Source organism: Nothoprocta perdicaria, unplaced genomic scaffold, assembly GCF_003342845.1.
Source record: "Nothoprocta perdicaria isolate Ctin4 unplaced genomic scaffold, notPer1 scaffold_163, whole genome shotgun sequence".
Taxonomy (NCBI): Eukaryota; Metazoa; Chordata; class Aves; order Tinamiformes; family Tinamidae; genus Nothoprocta; species Nothoprocta perdicaria.
Window position 1 is genome coordinate 786,388 of NW_020454794.1, and position 16,020 is coordinate 802,407.

Sequence of the window (16,020 nt, forward strand, 5' to 3'; positions counted from 1 at the left end):
AAAAAAAATATTTTTGTAGACTTCTGCTATTCTGTTTGTTCATTCAAACTACAGGCAAGGTGCAGATAGTAGTTTAAAGCTTACTGGTAAAATGTCACAGCTTCACGCTTTGATCATTTCTTTCTGTACTTTTACTGCACAGCTGTTTGGTGGAGGCCATGACTCCTTACTAGCAAATTTTGCTACTATTTTAAATACAGGAGTGAATGATTAGAGCTCTAATATACATACTTTCTTAATTAAGCCATCRTTAAGATACACATTAATGATAGCAGTAGTCTGACACATTTCAGGCTATGAAGCTCCAGTAGTTAAAGCTATTTAAAGAAAGGAAAGGGCTGTTGCATTAAGAACAAACAGAGATATACCAGTAGTATAGGTATCAGTAGTACAGGTATCAGATAGTAGCAGTAGGACTATCAATAGTCCTACATTTATTGAAAGAGCTTCCTGTAGCATTTTCAAAACAAACTGCATGTTACTGAACATAAGAAAATATAAAATATGGTAAAAAAAGTTATTTCTTGATATTTTTGACCAGTAGATAWTTTAAAAAACATTTTCTGTAGAAGACAGCATCTATTCAGACACATAGATTTTKACTGACAGGCAGGAAAAAGAAAACAATGGAATAGATATTAGAAGACCAGTCAAGTCAGTTCTCAAAATTAATTTAAACTTYTAGAAGAAAGCTTTAAAATGTGCTAATAAAGGAAGTACCCGTATGCCTATTGCACTAGACTTGCAAAATGAAATTGTCCAGGCTTTCAAAATGTCCAGGCTGTCCAGGAAAACAAACAGAAACCCTAGCAACCCAGCACCTCCAGCTGCCTCATGCCTGCATGACAGCTAAGGGAGAGCAGSAAGTGAGCAGGAAGACTCCTCCCTACAGCACCACAGAATTCCTTGGACATCATTTTGTTGTTGAAGGAACCAGCTGACTAGCACATCTCTTGGTCACTAAGTGCAAGATCTGCAAAATACCCAATCCACTGAATTTGTGCACATTATTGCTCTGATAAATAGAAAGGGCTGGGCTCTTCAGGACTATTTCTCTCAAGAATAGTCTCACTATGATGCTGCCTCCTTTCCAYGGAAGGAAAAGACAGTAATTTTAGTGTGTGTAGAAGAAGATGACTCAATGAGTTCCCAAAATGACTGGTATTTCTGATTAAAAGCAGGTTAGAAACAGAGTAAATGTAGTAAAGTGCTTACCTCCCCTATAAAGACAACCATAACACAATCCAGTTTCTCTTCGGGGGACAGCTTATCAATAAGGGAGTGCAGAGTTTCTGTAAGATAAGACTTGACTTTTCTTTTCACTGTAGGAATTCCCATTACAATAGAAACTGAAATCAAACAAAACCAGAAACATCATTCCTGCAACTTAATAGGCAAGACAGAAAAAAATGTTTTGCCTCATAATATAGCATTGCTTCAGAAACTCAAAGAGTTAAAAGACTGAGATAACAGAGTAATTAAAATTAACTTTAAAATATACTCATCATCATCAGGAACATGATTAATAATCATCACCAATGCTCAGATCAAACACAAAAAAAAAAAGAAAACAGCAATCCTAGACATGTCAACTACTGCATAAGTAATAATCTACAACTCTGATATTAATCAGGAAAGGTTGCACCAAGACTTAAGACTCATTAGCCTCCCTTCCTTAGTTTTATTTTCAGGAAGGCACAGCCATTCTCCACAACTCACTCGRCCACACAAGTGTGTATTTTTATATTCTCGGAAGATGCAGTTGGAAGTGACACGGCTAAAATAAACCCTCTTTTACTTCTCTTGCATGTGATTTGAGTCCTTCTGGATGCACAGAAGTAGAGGCCACGAGGAGGCCAGTGACAGCTTTTATCCCCAGCTAAAGCATCTCCAAGAGAGAACTGCTAACCCTGTCTTTCAGAGCACTGCTCAGTTCTCACATTCCTCGACTTCCTCTGAGTCTCTTCTCCCTTGCACCTGACCCTGCACACAGGGCTGGGTGCTTACAAGGCATATGGCAGCTGGGCAATAAAAGCACGACCCGGCCTGCATGAAGCAGTACCAGAGGCTGGCACCGTTGTTATTGTGGCTGGCACCATTTATCTGTGTGAAATGATTTACCACATCATAAATATACAATTAACCACATCATAAATATACATACTAAGACAAAACAACAAGCACAAATATTAACAGTTTTGGTGAGCAGTCCCTATAGAATCTGCTTCCCCTAGAAGCTTCACACAACAAGCTCTAAATTATTAAAACAAATACATACTCCAAAAGCACAATGGCCAGGAAGGGGAAGATAGCAGAGCAAAATTAATTCAGATTTTTTTTTTTTAATTTAAATTGATTCCAATTTTTATTTTGCGATTTCAAGCTTCTGTCMAAAATGATATAATGCATGATATACTGCAAGGTCTGTTTAAAAAAAAAGAAAAAAACTATGAGCCTTGTCCTTCCTGATTAACAACATTGAAAGACATAGTGTTTGCAGGCAGAACGAGAGCCCTCTGGCTTAAGCCCACGTCTGACACACAAGCACGCCTTATGTTAAGGCAAGGAGGACTCCAACTTACTGCAGTAAACACATACAAGCTAGGAATAACTAATGTGTCTTTCAAAGCGAGGAGAGGAAAAAGGAAAAAAGAGAGGAGGTCCAGATGACAGGAACACGAGCCGTTCAGCCTGGAGGGCTCACAGAGAAGCAGGCATTCACAGGTGGAGCCTTCTTGCCTACAGACACCCACGTGCTCATGCTCTGAGGCAGGCGAGCTTGGCTGGGCTTCACCCTGTCACTTTGTCAGGGCTCCAAAGGGGATTCAGTGGAGCCTCTCTAATGACAACAGTACAGAATTGGTGGGGATTAAAAGGAAAAGGGATCAACGGTACTGCAGCACAACATTTTTTTTTTTTTTCATGATTCCCTCCAAGGTCCCTGTTTTACTGATGCAACTATGACTCATTATCCTTGTGCTCCCAACTCTTGTACACTGAAATATATTGTGCAAAACACCATAAACACCCAGTCTAGCATAATTATATCTGCACGTGGTGGTCCCACATATCTGAAAAGCCAAAGGAATGTGTCTAACAGGCAGTTCAGAATCTGTACTATTTCTGTCCCCTTTCCCTTCTACTTAATTACAGAATTTCACCTGCTTCTTAACGTGCACCTTGAGAGTGAGGAGTGACCGACATTGTGTAGGAAAGAGCAACACTGAAGCCAAACGCCCTTCATCTTGGATTGAGAGCGAATTGTAAGAGACCTCAATATCACAAAGGTAAAAGGAGATGTCCTTGATTGTTAGATCAAGTACTATATTTTTAACTTGATTGTTAGATCAAGTACTATATACAAGTATCAAGTAATGCATAACACCAACTGAAAATCCTCAAGCAAGAAAGCATAAAATAAGTACTGTATGAGCATACCTCCTGTCCTTCCCAGGCCAACCTGCACAGAGGGTTGAAGGCTTCCTTCATTTTTCAACAAATGAGGCAAATGGTAATAGATATTTGGCACTTGGAGAGATTTGCGGCTTGTCAGCTCTTTTAACAATTTTAGTGTCTCATCTGCAAACATACATGAAATCAGTAATGTAGCAAAGGCTATTTTTCCTGAGTGGCAATTCACGCACTAAACCAAGCTTGATCCTTAACTAAAAGGAAAGAAAAATAGAACAAATGACGCATTTTAATAACACATCATGTTTTGTGTACAACAAATCTTTTCCAGTTTTACTTTAAAAAAATATGGCTGAGACTGCTTCCATTCAGTAACTTTGTTGTGGACGCAGTTAATATTTATCTAATCACATAGGGCTTTCACTGTATAATCACAAAAGTAAAGAACACTCCATTTACCTCTGTTCCAATGGATAAAAATTGGAGGCTTAGTTATCCAATTAATTTATTTTTACACTTAGAGCGCTCATCACCAGGCAGCGATTTAAATACCAAAAAACCCTTTGAAACTGTAAGAATGTATTAGAATACATTTAATGTCCGATACAAAACAAAAAAAGCATTGGCTATACAATATACTAAGAACTTGAGTACTTCTCCTGARATAAAATAGCACTAGTATAAAGTTAACTTAGTCCACTTAGAATATTAAAATATCCCTTGATTTTCTTTAGCGTATACTATTCAGGTGATTCTCAAAGCTGCAAATACTACTTTTTAAATTCCCTTGACATATATATCAATTTTTATCGAGTGCAAAACAACACTTTTATTTTCAGACATGGAAAACACTATAGCACAGGGACCTTTGAGAACTTATGAGCCTAATAGCATGAGGATTAGGTCAAAAAGCAGATGTAAGGTTCCCAAGAAAAATCTCAGTTCTGCAGAAGTGAGGCAAGGAAAGCAATTCCATAGATGTGTCTCGATGCAGATTCTGAAGATAACTTCTTCAAAGACTTCTCTCTCTCTCTCTCTCTCTCTCTCTCTCCCTCTCCCTCTCTCTCTCTCTCTCTCTCTCTCTCTCTCTCTCTCTCTCTCTCTCTTTGCAGATGAAACAGAGTTCCCAACTGCTTCTGATCTTGAAAAGCACTTTGTAAATATATGCAAGAGTAGAGATGCAAATTTTGATAGATTCCATCACAGGCAGTTTTACTATTTTCTGCTAACGTTTCCTTTAGCTTCAAATGCAAAAGTCGGACTAAAATCCTCTCAAAATGTGATAGTTGTTTGTATGAATGAATAATGACTTATGCAAAACAACCTGGATTTCTTCCAGATTTGAAGATTACAAATACTACACAGAATTCTGCATATTTAAATACATTGAATATAGTAAAATCTACCTAATAATAGATTGCAAGCATGAAAGTAATTCAGTTAAATGAATTCTAGATTTCTGAAACAGTCTCTGAAGCAGAGAATCCAATCCTGAAATCATGAAATTAAAAATACGCTGTATGAGACATCCACGAGGCCCAAAAGGTGCCTGCACAAAGTAGAATTCCATGAGGTTACAAAGCAAAGGAAATGACAGAGTTGCTGCTGTACCATTCCTGGAAAGTCAGAGGACAAGCAGAGATCAAGATGGACAGACCACTGATGTCACAGCACTGGTTAGTTAATATCAGTATGGAGGGCCTATAATTATAATCCTTAGGAAAGATGTTTTTCCATAGAAAATCAAAAATATACAGACCTCCATAGTGCAAATTCATCTAGGCAATAGATTAATATAAAAAAAAWTCCAATAAGTTAGTTCAAAAGATTTGGCTATTTTTCTCATTATACAACTACACTGATGTAAATCAAAATCACTAAAGCAGTGAGACTGAATTAAATATTAACAGCAAAAATTTGATCAGCGGTGCTAAGGCATTCTTTATMATCAAACACAGTTTCTACTAATCTTGAGTTTCATTCTTAAGAATGGGTTAAAAATATTTTAATATTTAGTCACTAGTCATTCAAAATATTTAATCTTTACACTTTTCAAATCATAACCCATGCTTTAGATAACCTATATTTTCTTATGTTCCATTAGGTTTTTGAGCATATCTTAATTGCTTCAAGTTCATCACTTTCTTAAACACTCTTGTTCATTTTCCTCCTCAAAGCTAATTTTAAAAGTGATGTAAATTACTGTCAAAATATCTGCAGTATGTTAAATAAGTAACCAGAAGTTCCAAACTTTTGCAGCTAGGCAAAGAATAAGTATTCAGTCCCTAGAGACATAAGAATGAAAGTGGGTGGATCATTAGGAATAAAAAAATGAAAAGAAAAAAAAAAAGAGAAAAAACAGTAAAAGAGATCCAATGTTTTACATAACTGAGCTATTTGCACTGCTGAGCAGTTTCATTCAGCTTTCTTGCTACCATTTTTTAGTCCAAAGTTATAAGAGAAGGCTCCATCATGGTTTGTACCTGAAAAATTGTTCAGCGCGTTCTTACTCCCGTTTGTTTCCGCTACCGCGCGCCTGAACTGCTCCAAGATGGCRTTGAGCTCGGAAGAGCGCTGCAGCGTCCGGTGCTCGGCTATACGAAGACGTTCCTTCAAYGCGTGAAATTCCCGCTGATAGGCGAGCAGCTTTTCTGGAGGGGAAAAGAGAAGATCTGGATTATTTTTCAAGGATAAACACTTACGGCCTGATCCGACAAGGGACGGGATCACAGGGTGATTTTGAGTCCTTTCTTGAAACAGATGTCCCCCAACCTGTTCTTCTACGAAGGAGGAAAGCAGCAACAACTTGCATAAGGATGGGGATGTCTTTAAAAAGGCCTCTCTGAATACTTGTAAGAGAAAGGGGAATTTGACAATMTCTCAAACACATCAAGCCCAAGTTTTAATTTAGATGCCTGCAAGGTGAAAACCTGGATCAAAATCCTGTTGGTGTAGATGGATGCATGCACATTCTTCAAAAGGAGACCAAAGGGCAGCAGAACACAGTAAAACCTCTCCATCCACATCTGCCCTCCTATTCCCTCACCAGCCAACTGAGCATCTCCAATTAGTGCATCTTTCCTTCTTCCTAGTGATCACTTCCCCAAATCTCCTGTTCATCACTGCTCTTTTAACCAATACAGATATTGACTGGAAAGTCTTAAGTGATTTAATATTTTKCATCCATATCCCCACCTCTCAGCTACATCCACAGACAGAGCTCTTGTGTTTGCTGCCTCTCCATCCTTAGCTCTTAGCCCTACAATGTGAGGTGAGCGAGACTTTCTACAAGCAATTGGCATCTCTCTGTGGGGTTGTAAATACAGGGCAGAAGCGCATGGAATAAAGAAGGGATCRGAGTCAGTCAGCTTTCCTGTGTTGATCAGACTGTATTTCCTCCYAATTCTTTTAATTTACTTTTTATTTTTTTTTTCAGTGTGGACATACAGTTCTAACCATATTTTGAAAACATAATTAGCTAAAATGCCCTGTGTTTAGAAGATAGAAAATAAAAACACAGTTCGCTCCATCTCAGAAACATTTCCCTTGCCAACCTCTTTTCCCCCGCTACAACCAAACGGCTGTTGCCTTGGTGCCAGCAAGGCCAGGACGCAGCTGCCAGCCCACGTTGCAACGCTCAGCCCAGCACGCCGAGCTCTGAGGCCAGACTGTGACCTGACACAAGCCCCGCYGCTTTCGTCCGTGATACCGAGACGGTCAGGAGAGAGTTCTGGAGTTTCTGGCATGAAGGACGGTCTTACTTGGCAATGGCAGCTCCACGAAAGCAAAGCAGTTACAGTCAAGCTACAAAACACTCTAACAGCTATGTGAATGTGAAGTGGTGTTAGTGCAGATGCCGTGCTTTCAGGTATGCAAATGCTATTCCCAAAGGCACCTTCCCCTTCTGCCAGCAAGCAAGCGAGAGACCTCTGTTATTCCGGTCTTTCCAGGCAAGGAGAGGTGAGGTTTCACAGAGACCTTCCCTAGCACTGGATGGCCTTGGTGCCAGGCCGCTGCCCTGGGCCTCCCCTCCTGCCCATGTTGGTGCTGCAGGGCCAGCAGCAGGAACTCGGCACTTCTTTCCATCTTGCCTCCTGGCTCACAAATGCTCATTCTCTACAGCACTACCTCTATTTCTGTGGGAAATGCAGAGAACACAACCCATGGCACCTACAGCTTGGACTTAAACCACACAGGTAGGATGAACTAAGGTCTTTTGGCCACTAGTTAAAAATCTCTCATTTTTGCAGAGCTTGCTTCTCTTTCTACACTTTCACTACAAAATGTGCATCTCACCTAGTGCCTGCATCATTTTGCTGCTTTATGGAACAGTAGAGCCCTGCAAGGAACAATTTACTTAGAAATAAGTCAAAGGGGAGAAGCACATCTCCTCCACGCCACCTCTACCAAACTCTATAATAGGAAAAGAATCACAAATATAATTTTACTAAACCTAGCTTATATGYGGAGTTTAAAGGTTTTCTGTCTACCTGATCCAAGTAGGTAGTAGGAGAATAGAAAGTTACAGGACTCTAGAGACTCCATAACAAATTAAAACTCAGTTGTAAAACTGAGTTGGGGAACGTAGGGAGGAAGGGGCCAAGCTCTTCTCAGTGGTGGTCAGTGACAGGACAAGGGGCAGTGGGTGTAAATTAAAACACAGGCAGTTCCATCTCCATGTGAGGAGGAACTTCTTCTCTGTGAGGGTGCCAGAGCCCTGGCACAGGCTGCCCAGGGAGGCTGTGGAGTCTCCTTCTCTGGAGGTCTCCAAACCCGCCTGGATGCCGCCCTGTGCCCTGTGCTCTGGGTGTCCCTGCTGGAGCGGGAGGGCTGGACTGGATGATCTCTAGAGGTCCCTTCCAACCTCAACCATTCTGTGATTCTGTGAAAACCATATATAAAAAAAAAAAAAAAAGAGGCCAGCTGAAATGGCAGTTTTATAATGTGAATGAATGACAACTCTAATTTTGTGTTAGGAATTACAGAATGAACATCACTTACTGAGGAGATGATACTATCCGAGGGAGACCGTTACAAAACTCTTAATTTACGATTAATGCAATACCTCAAAAAATAAAAAAGAAATGAAACTTGATATGTATGGAAATAAACTTTTCTTTCCATGACCTATCATAGTAGCTCTTGAACAAAACCCATTCAGAGTGTAGGATCCCACCCCAAACCGCTTCCTGATAGAGGAAGCAGCAGAGCTTTTCACCTTCCAGAGAATGGACACTGATGGTAACGACATGTTTTTTGAGAGCTCAGAAGCCCTAATCCCTTTAAGGAGCACTAGTTGGCTGATCCAAAGCAGGCAACTTCTCACAGTTCCTTCAGCCCTGGTTAAGGAGACAGTTATAAAAGATACCTGAATTCCAGAAACCCATCCTTTAAAAACCCGCTGCTGATTTTTCACTAGGTCAAATTATTATTCAGACAAGTAAAGACATAATCTTATTTTAAATCCACTGCCCTAATATATTTTTTCAAGTTATTTAAGCAAGAGGAAGTAAAGATCATTTTTTGTAAGAACTGAAGCCTTCAAAAACATCTACATCTTTAATACTATGCAAACTACCGCTTTTCCTGTACATGGGGAGTAATGTGCATTTTGGTCTTTTAGGACCACCTTTATAATGGCCTGTAGTTTAAAATTAAGCGTTCCTGACAATATTTAGCCTTTTTTTTTCTTTAAAGAGTGATGTATTCGACACAGGCAGCATTTCAAAGCACTGATCAAGCACTCGGACACCAAAAAGCATGAGTAGAAGAGGTTCTCATACTGAAATGTACTTCTACAGCAGAAAACACTTCCTAGGTTCTTACGGTACCACCAGTAGCAGTCACCCACACACCTTAACTTTAAAAAAGCAAATGTCCCTGAAGGCACTAGCAGTTTAGAAACAGAACCCTGAAAAAATCACATCACATTTTTTTTTTAAGTACTTCGGCATGAGCCCACAAGACTAACTGTAAGGATCCATTTTTATATAAGTTTTGACTTAGCTCTTGTCTGATATTTCCTATCTAAAGGCTTTTTTTCCTTCATTTCTAATATTAGTAAAATCTTTTCATCAAAAAGCAGGATTTCACAATGAGGAGGACTCTATAAAATATAAATGGGACTTTTATATAGTAAAGTGTATTTCTTTCCTAACAAGGAGAGAATCAAAAACTGCAAATGACTCTAGAAACATTCTCTAGATATTCAAGGTAGTCTTTCTGAATTAGTTATGTATTATACACCTAACACCAATATATCTTCTGTATTAAAAAAGTCAACAGTGTAGCCAATGTTTTCAAAGATATTTAACCATTTACTGCTTTACTCCAGTTTATTGTTCAAAGTTTCTCTAAAATCTAAAAAACCACAAAACTAAAAACCTCACACTTTTTATCATTACAACATGAGAGAAACAGCCATAGATCAGGGAATTCTATCATGAAAAAAAAAGTCATAATACTTCAAATATTATGAGTTTCTCTCCTTTTTCTTATGCTGAAACCTAGCACGGTTTAGTAAAACAGAGGATGAAATTCAGACAGCATATTACTGACCTTAAATAATTGATGGAAAAATAAAACAAAATTTTATATATTTGTATATATGTCTCCTGAAAGATAAGACATCCTTCTTTTAGCAGGAGTGGTAGCAAAGGTCAACCACATTTGGTTGCTGATAGTTTCAGCACATAGTCATATTTCTATTTAAGAATGAAACACCACTTTATATTGAAGTGAGAAGGTGATTCATTTCCATACTTTACTCTAGAAGCCAAGAAGATCAAATAAAAATAAGTAACCCTCACATTTCATTTAAAAACATTCTTGTTAGGAAATTATTTGAGAACTGAAAGCATTAATTGTTTGTTGTTTTCATTTAAACATTAATGGATTCAGCAAAATCCCAGAAGTTAAAACCCAAATATTTAAGATGGCTTGATGCTTTGCACTTCTTGGAAAATTAACACTATGTCAACTCACCCAGTAGTTTGTTTTCTCAACTTTTTTCCCCCCTTGTTGCAAGCTGTTCTCCTAAATATGCAGAGCCTGGAATTTAGACAAGCTCACTTGAGAGTTGACATCATATTTTGAAAATCAAAAATTCATATCAGACTGTGAAGGTTTGCAAGTCTTCGACCAGAGAGGAAATTTCATTTTTGTAGCCTACCTTTCCTCCTCGGAAAAAGCTATTTCTCCTTTTAAACTACTGTAAAAAATGTCATCACAAAAAGACATTAACCTAAGTCATAAACTCAGTCCCTTCTCCTCTTAGCCACAGACTTTCTTGACTACCTAATTTGATTTTTATTCCAAATTTGGACAGTTCATAAGCCAAGTTTTAAACTAGATCCCAATTTTCTAAATACAGCAAGGAGCTTCTGAACATCTTAGTATACAGCTGGTTTCTAAGCTTTGGGCTTTGTACATCTAGTCTAGTCTGTCAGTGTATTTCAACCCATGATTTTAACAGCAAAGAGGGATTTCCCTTCGGGTTTGAAAAAAAAAGAAAAAAAGGACACTGAGGCCAAGGAACAGGAAAACATGCTGTGAAAGTACTTTGCAGATTATCTCAGCTTGACTGATGTAGCAAAAGCAGTCTGAATTGCAGGTTAATTACCTGTACTGGCAGAAAGCTCAGTATATTATAATCCAAAAAGAAAAATGTGAAAAATATTCTGAACAACAAAATGACAAAAGTCTTCTGAAAACACAACCATTATACAGATATTCAGCTYCAGTGTTGTTAAAACCATCAACAGCTCTTAGGTTTTCTGTTCCCGTTAGTTTTCCTCACAAAGTGAAAAGCAGCTCGAGAGCTTCAGCGCCCAGAGAGACAAGGACATTCTCATCAGCTAATGCTGCTGTTCTCCCTCCTGGAAAGGCCTTAACTGGCTGCTAAAAGCAGCACTGCTTGCCCCATGAAAAGCACCATGAAAGCCTGGCGAGACATTATTTGTCTTATCAGTCSAGCAGGCTGACAAACCTATTAAATCAAGGGCCATTTCCACAACTGGAAGCAGGACAGGTTGAACTAGGGTGACTGTATTTTAAAAAGCAGGCTGGAATTTACTTGAGGGCTCTGTGGTTGCCTATCTCCAAAAGCAGATGCATCAGACAAGGCTTTATGACCTTTCCATACCAACAGCAGATAGCTAAGKCCTCCTTCAAAGTGCAAACAGGCTAAGCACTCTCAGCAATGGACCTGCCCCACGGAGGTAGGACAGACCACCAGCCACTGACCTGGCACTCGTGGAGGGGATGAGGCAAGCAGCGAAGATGCCAAGGTTTTTGCCCATCGTAGGCCTGCTTTGTACTTCCTGCCTTTACCAAAGGGTATTTTGGAAAACGGTGATAAGCATTTCCACGTTGATCTTCCATCTCTGGGCTTCCTCCTTCTTAAAACCTACCTGGYCTGCACCTTCTACCAGAAGAACAACGGAAGCAAAACAAAAGGTTTCATCTGTGCTACAAAGCAAAGCTTGCACAGCAAAAGGCTCATTTTCATATGTACCTTGTTGCAAAGTTATTAAAATGCAATTAAATAAATGTTTGCATCTGTGAATACATGAGAGTAAGTATTAATTTAGTCACTTACTCAATCAGTCAAAGCCCTTTACTTCCATTACAAAAAGCCCTACCCTGATTTCCGTGRTATCATGTGTCATAGTAGCAAGCTTCATGGATTAATTCCAGCTTTACTTGCATGGAGAAAGTTCMTTTACCAGTTGATAGAAACTAGAGGGCTTAGCGGGCAGAGAGCATCCACACCGAGCTCTATATAGAGCCAGTAAGTGTGGGAAGAGCATGTTACTCCCCAGCGAGTTAGGAAGTTGTCAACATGCCAGTCAATTCAATCTGGCACTTCTATTACAAGAAGGCTTCTTTATTTTCCTTACGTAAGATGCAAAAATAAATTCAGCGTTACCTCTGCAATGAGCTCGGATCCTTTGGGTGATGCATCAGCTCATGTTAGCAAGTCGAGCAGCATTCACGCAATGACAGGGCCTCCACTGATCCACACTTCGTAGCCACAGGGATGTACAAAACATGTATTTGTTGAGACAGTGCTTGACCTATAATATCCAGGTGCCCTCCAAGCTAGGACACATGTCGTATCACCTGACCTGGCACTCATCTTTCTGCCTTATGCCCAGATAKTCTTCTCAATTAAAATCTTCCTCTGTTAACACATAGCAAACTAAATCTTTTTCAGTGTCAATCAAGGGAAAGAGACTGAATTCCTTTCGTAAATCAAACAAATTCTTACTATACTAGCACTTAAAACATTTTCAGCTTACAAGCATGGCAAAAACAGCATTATCAGGCATCAAGCCTCCTGTGCACAGACACAGRTGATTCTGCAGCAAAGTCAAACCAAGCTCCAAAGGTGCTTACAAACCAGAGGCTGAGCTCCTGTCTTTTGGAGCCTGCAAGTGGCTCCATAGTGTCCTTGAAGGGTTACAATATATTAGCGGGGATGACTGCTCCCCACAAGCTAATTAGCCTCCTTGCTCCTTAGTGAAATGAGGCTCTTTCATAAGCAAGTTATGATGAGTTATGAAATCTGAAGCAGAAAAGTAATCAGCCATGCAAATATAGAATAAGGCAATACACTGTAAATGCTACCAACGGACATGCTGTATATAAGAACTGTTAAGGAAACTGCTCAAGGTCAGAATCATTCCTTTCATCACGCTTTATTCTTTTGGCCTTTTTAGTTGCAAAGTTTGCAGCTGTGGCTATTMACAGAGTTATTATTTTATTAATGTGAAAGAACACACTGCTGTTTTGCAAATTTGTTATTCTATGGTATTAAAGGCAATAAAGTAAGGTAAATAATTTATGTAACTAAGATATATCCTGCTCATCACAAAAAAWAAGTTTTCTTGCTTCACAAAACAATATAAAAGAAAGCAAGAAGGCAAATCATTAGTCTAATTCTTAGATTTAAATTGTCATGAATTTTTGCCAATCTGGTGTTTCAATCTGGCAGAATTATTGATAATTGCCCTTGTCTTGCACATAGAAATGTGTTTATTAGATTCTAAATTATCATAAAATAAATGCTCGTTTCTAGTAGCATTTGCTGTGAAGGACAGCTCTTCTTTTTGAGAGAACCTTCCATGGCTTTTCCTTACTTATTCTTAAAAAGTAACAAAAGAATTTTAATTATTTATTTTTTCCTCGTAACTTGTTCACATTTTGGACTTCAAATCAGCATAAACAAAGACTGTTTTTTGTCCTCTYGCTGATTCTAATGCACCAGCACAGGACTGAAGTGCTTGCTTTGAAATTTTTAGGGCCTGACCCAATCGAGGCCCACATATTTGTGTTTAAACATTCCTTTTCAGCAGGAGCTCAAGTTGTTTTCACTAAAACTGTTAACGCATCTGAATGTGATCTTTTATAACATCTCCCGCTAAAACCTTTCTATTTTGAAATGGAAATTCCAGAACTGATCGACTTGCAAACATGCTGATAAAAAAGCAGTACAAACCAGATGAGATTCCTGCAACCTACTTTCCTGCATTTTCCATTGTATCTTTAATAAAAATATACTAAAAGTAACTCAACAATAATAACTGTTACAGAATAAGGCACCTTCCTGGAGAACTAAGCAAATTTAGAGAYACAAACTTTGTTTAAGCAATGAACAATGCATCACTGAAAGTTACAGTATGTGAAGGTAACAAGTAACCTCAGATCCTTTCAACAGTACAAARTTTAAAGGCTCATATATTTCAAAATTCTTTTCGGTAAATGAAGTTGTTAATTCAAAATGCAAAGGCTGCAAAAAGTTGCACATGTATGTTTTTATGGTGACAAGTTTGAAAAATCACACAGAAATCATACAGGTTTTAAAAAAATGTAGACTTTTCATATTGTTTTGCAGCTTCCATCATGTGAAATTCTCAAAGGATTTCATGATATAAGCCAGGACCATTTTAAATGAAAAAAGGCAGAGACTCCCTTTAAAATAATTTTAGATTACTGCATTAAACTATCCTTCTATGAATCCCAAGTTATTCAAGTAAAATAGAGCATCAGTAGCGTTGCTTTTTCCACTGATACTGCACCTTACACCAAAGAGGCAGATTCACATCACCTGCAAAATAAGAACTGCAGGAGACCCCTGAATCTGTATCAAGCAGCTAATTCCAAGAGCAGTCTGTCCTCTGTGACTTGCCCACAGCTCTGCCGGAAGATTTGCACAGTGGTGCAAGTGGCCATGCAGGCTTTGCTCCACTTCTGCCCTCATTTTAAGCAGTTCTTTGATGCAGTAGAAAGGATGCTCCAGTCCTTCCTCGTTCCCTAGGAAGGGATTCACCTTTCTGATGAACACACGCTCCTTCACTTCCGATTCAAATGAACATCAGCCCACAACAGATTTCACATATTTGAATCACACATTATATTCACATATTTGAATCAAGGAGAGTTTGTAAGGTAAACTCTTTGTATTTAGCTGCCAAACAGGGGCAATAAACAGCTATGCAACATTTCTGCTATGTTTCCCTTTAAGGTGGACAATGGCTGATTTTATCATTCTCCTTACCTTGAGGAGTGAAACTTAATGGGCCTTCTCAAATCACAAATCCTGGCTGACGGGCCTGTGTGCATGGGCATGAACATTCATGTTCACCAGCTACCTGAATCACCCCTGAATAACAGCTCTTCACTACAAATCCTGCTGAACCCCAAAGGAAAACACCAGTATAGGCTGGGCCMACACAGGTAGTCAAAAGTGTAACAAGAATTGAGGGAAATAAAATTGTCATACTCATCTTCTTCTGCATCTGTTTCTACTCCCTCAGTACACGGSTGGGTCTTAGAAGGATCACTGAACTTAAATGTATGTAAAATACCAATGAATGACTTTCCTGAAGGATATTTTGGTAGCTGGATAGAACAGGAACAGTTTTAAATGTTTAAATCTGACCTGTATCAGATCACCTTTGCCTCTCTCTACAAATTGTACAACACAGAAAAGTCACAATCTAGAAAGTTTTCTATAATGCTATAAAGGTCCCACTAGGACATTGTTCTCAAACCTGAACCCATGAGAGCTGACAGAGGCTCTGAACATTCTCTGGACAAGAGGAATACAAAGCATCACTTACCAGGAAAGCCAGACACCCACGACTAAGGAGGTCAGCTCAGAAGAAACATATGGTGTTCTGTCTGTGCATTGGCTTCAGACAATAAGGATAATTAAACCCACAATTTGCTTGGGAAGAGTTATTGGCAGCATTTGAGCTGATGCTCTTTTAAAACAAAACCCAACAAGCTATAGGGAGGAGGGAAGAAAGAAATCTCACACTTTCATGTCTTTAGCTTGATCTAACTGTTAATCTAACTAGTGTTTTTCCTTCTTTGCCTATTAAGTGACACTATCCAGGACTCTGCAGACTAATACAATCCCCAGGGCTTTCAGGTGCCAGCTATTTGCTCTTTATTTTATCCTCCTTTCCAAGAAGCACTGCCGACTGTTACYGCAATTCTTCTTTAAAGGGAAAGTGACATACAAAGGTCACTGGAATCACATGCTAACTCCGTCCCACAATGAGCAATCAGYATTTTAACACGTCTCCAGCCCTGAACAGA

The 16,020-nt window shown here is 39.0% G+C and overlaps 1 protein-coding gene across 1 annotated transcript in view; it reads right to left on the reverse strand.

Annotated features, from left to right (window-relative positions):
* MGAT4A (alpha-1,3-mannosyl-glycoprotein 4-beta-N-acetylglucosaminyltransferase A) overlaps window positions 1–16,020 on the reverse strand; it is a 60,152-nt gene that overhangs the window by 30,999 nt on the left and 13,133 nt on the right. Inside the window, exons 2-4 of the mRNA XM_026035616.1 lie at window positions 5,895–6,062; window positions 3,439–3,579; window positions 1,216–1,349 (exon numbers count right to left, since the gene is read on the reverse strand). Of these exons, the coding sequence (XP_025891401.1) occupies window positions 1,216–1,349; window positions 3,439–3,579; window positions 5,895–6,062 (443 nt within the window). The remainder of the gene's footprint in view (window positions 1–1,215; window positions 1,350–3,438; window positions 3,580–5,894; window positions 6,063–16,020) is intronic.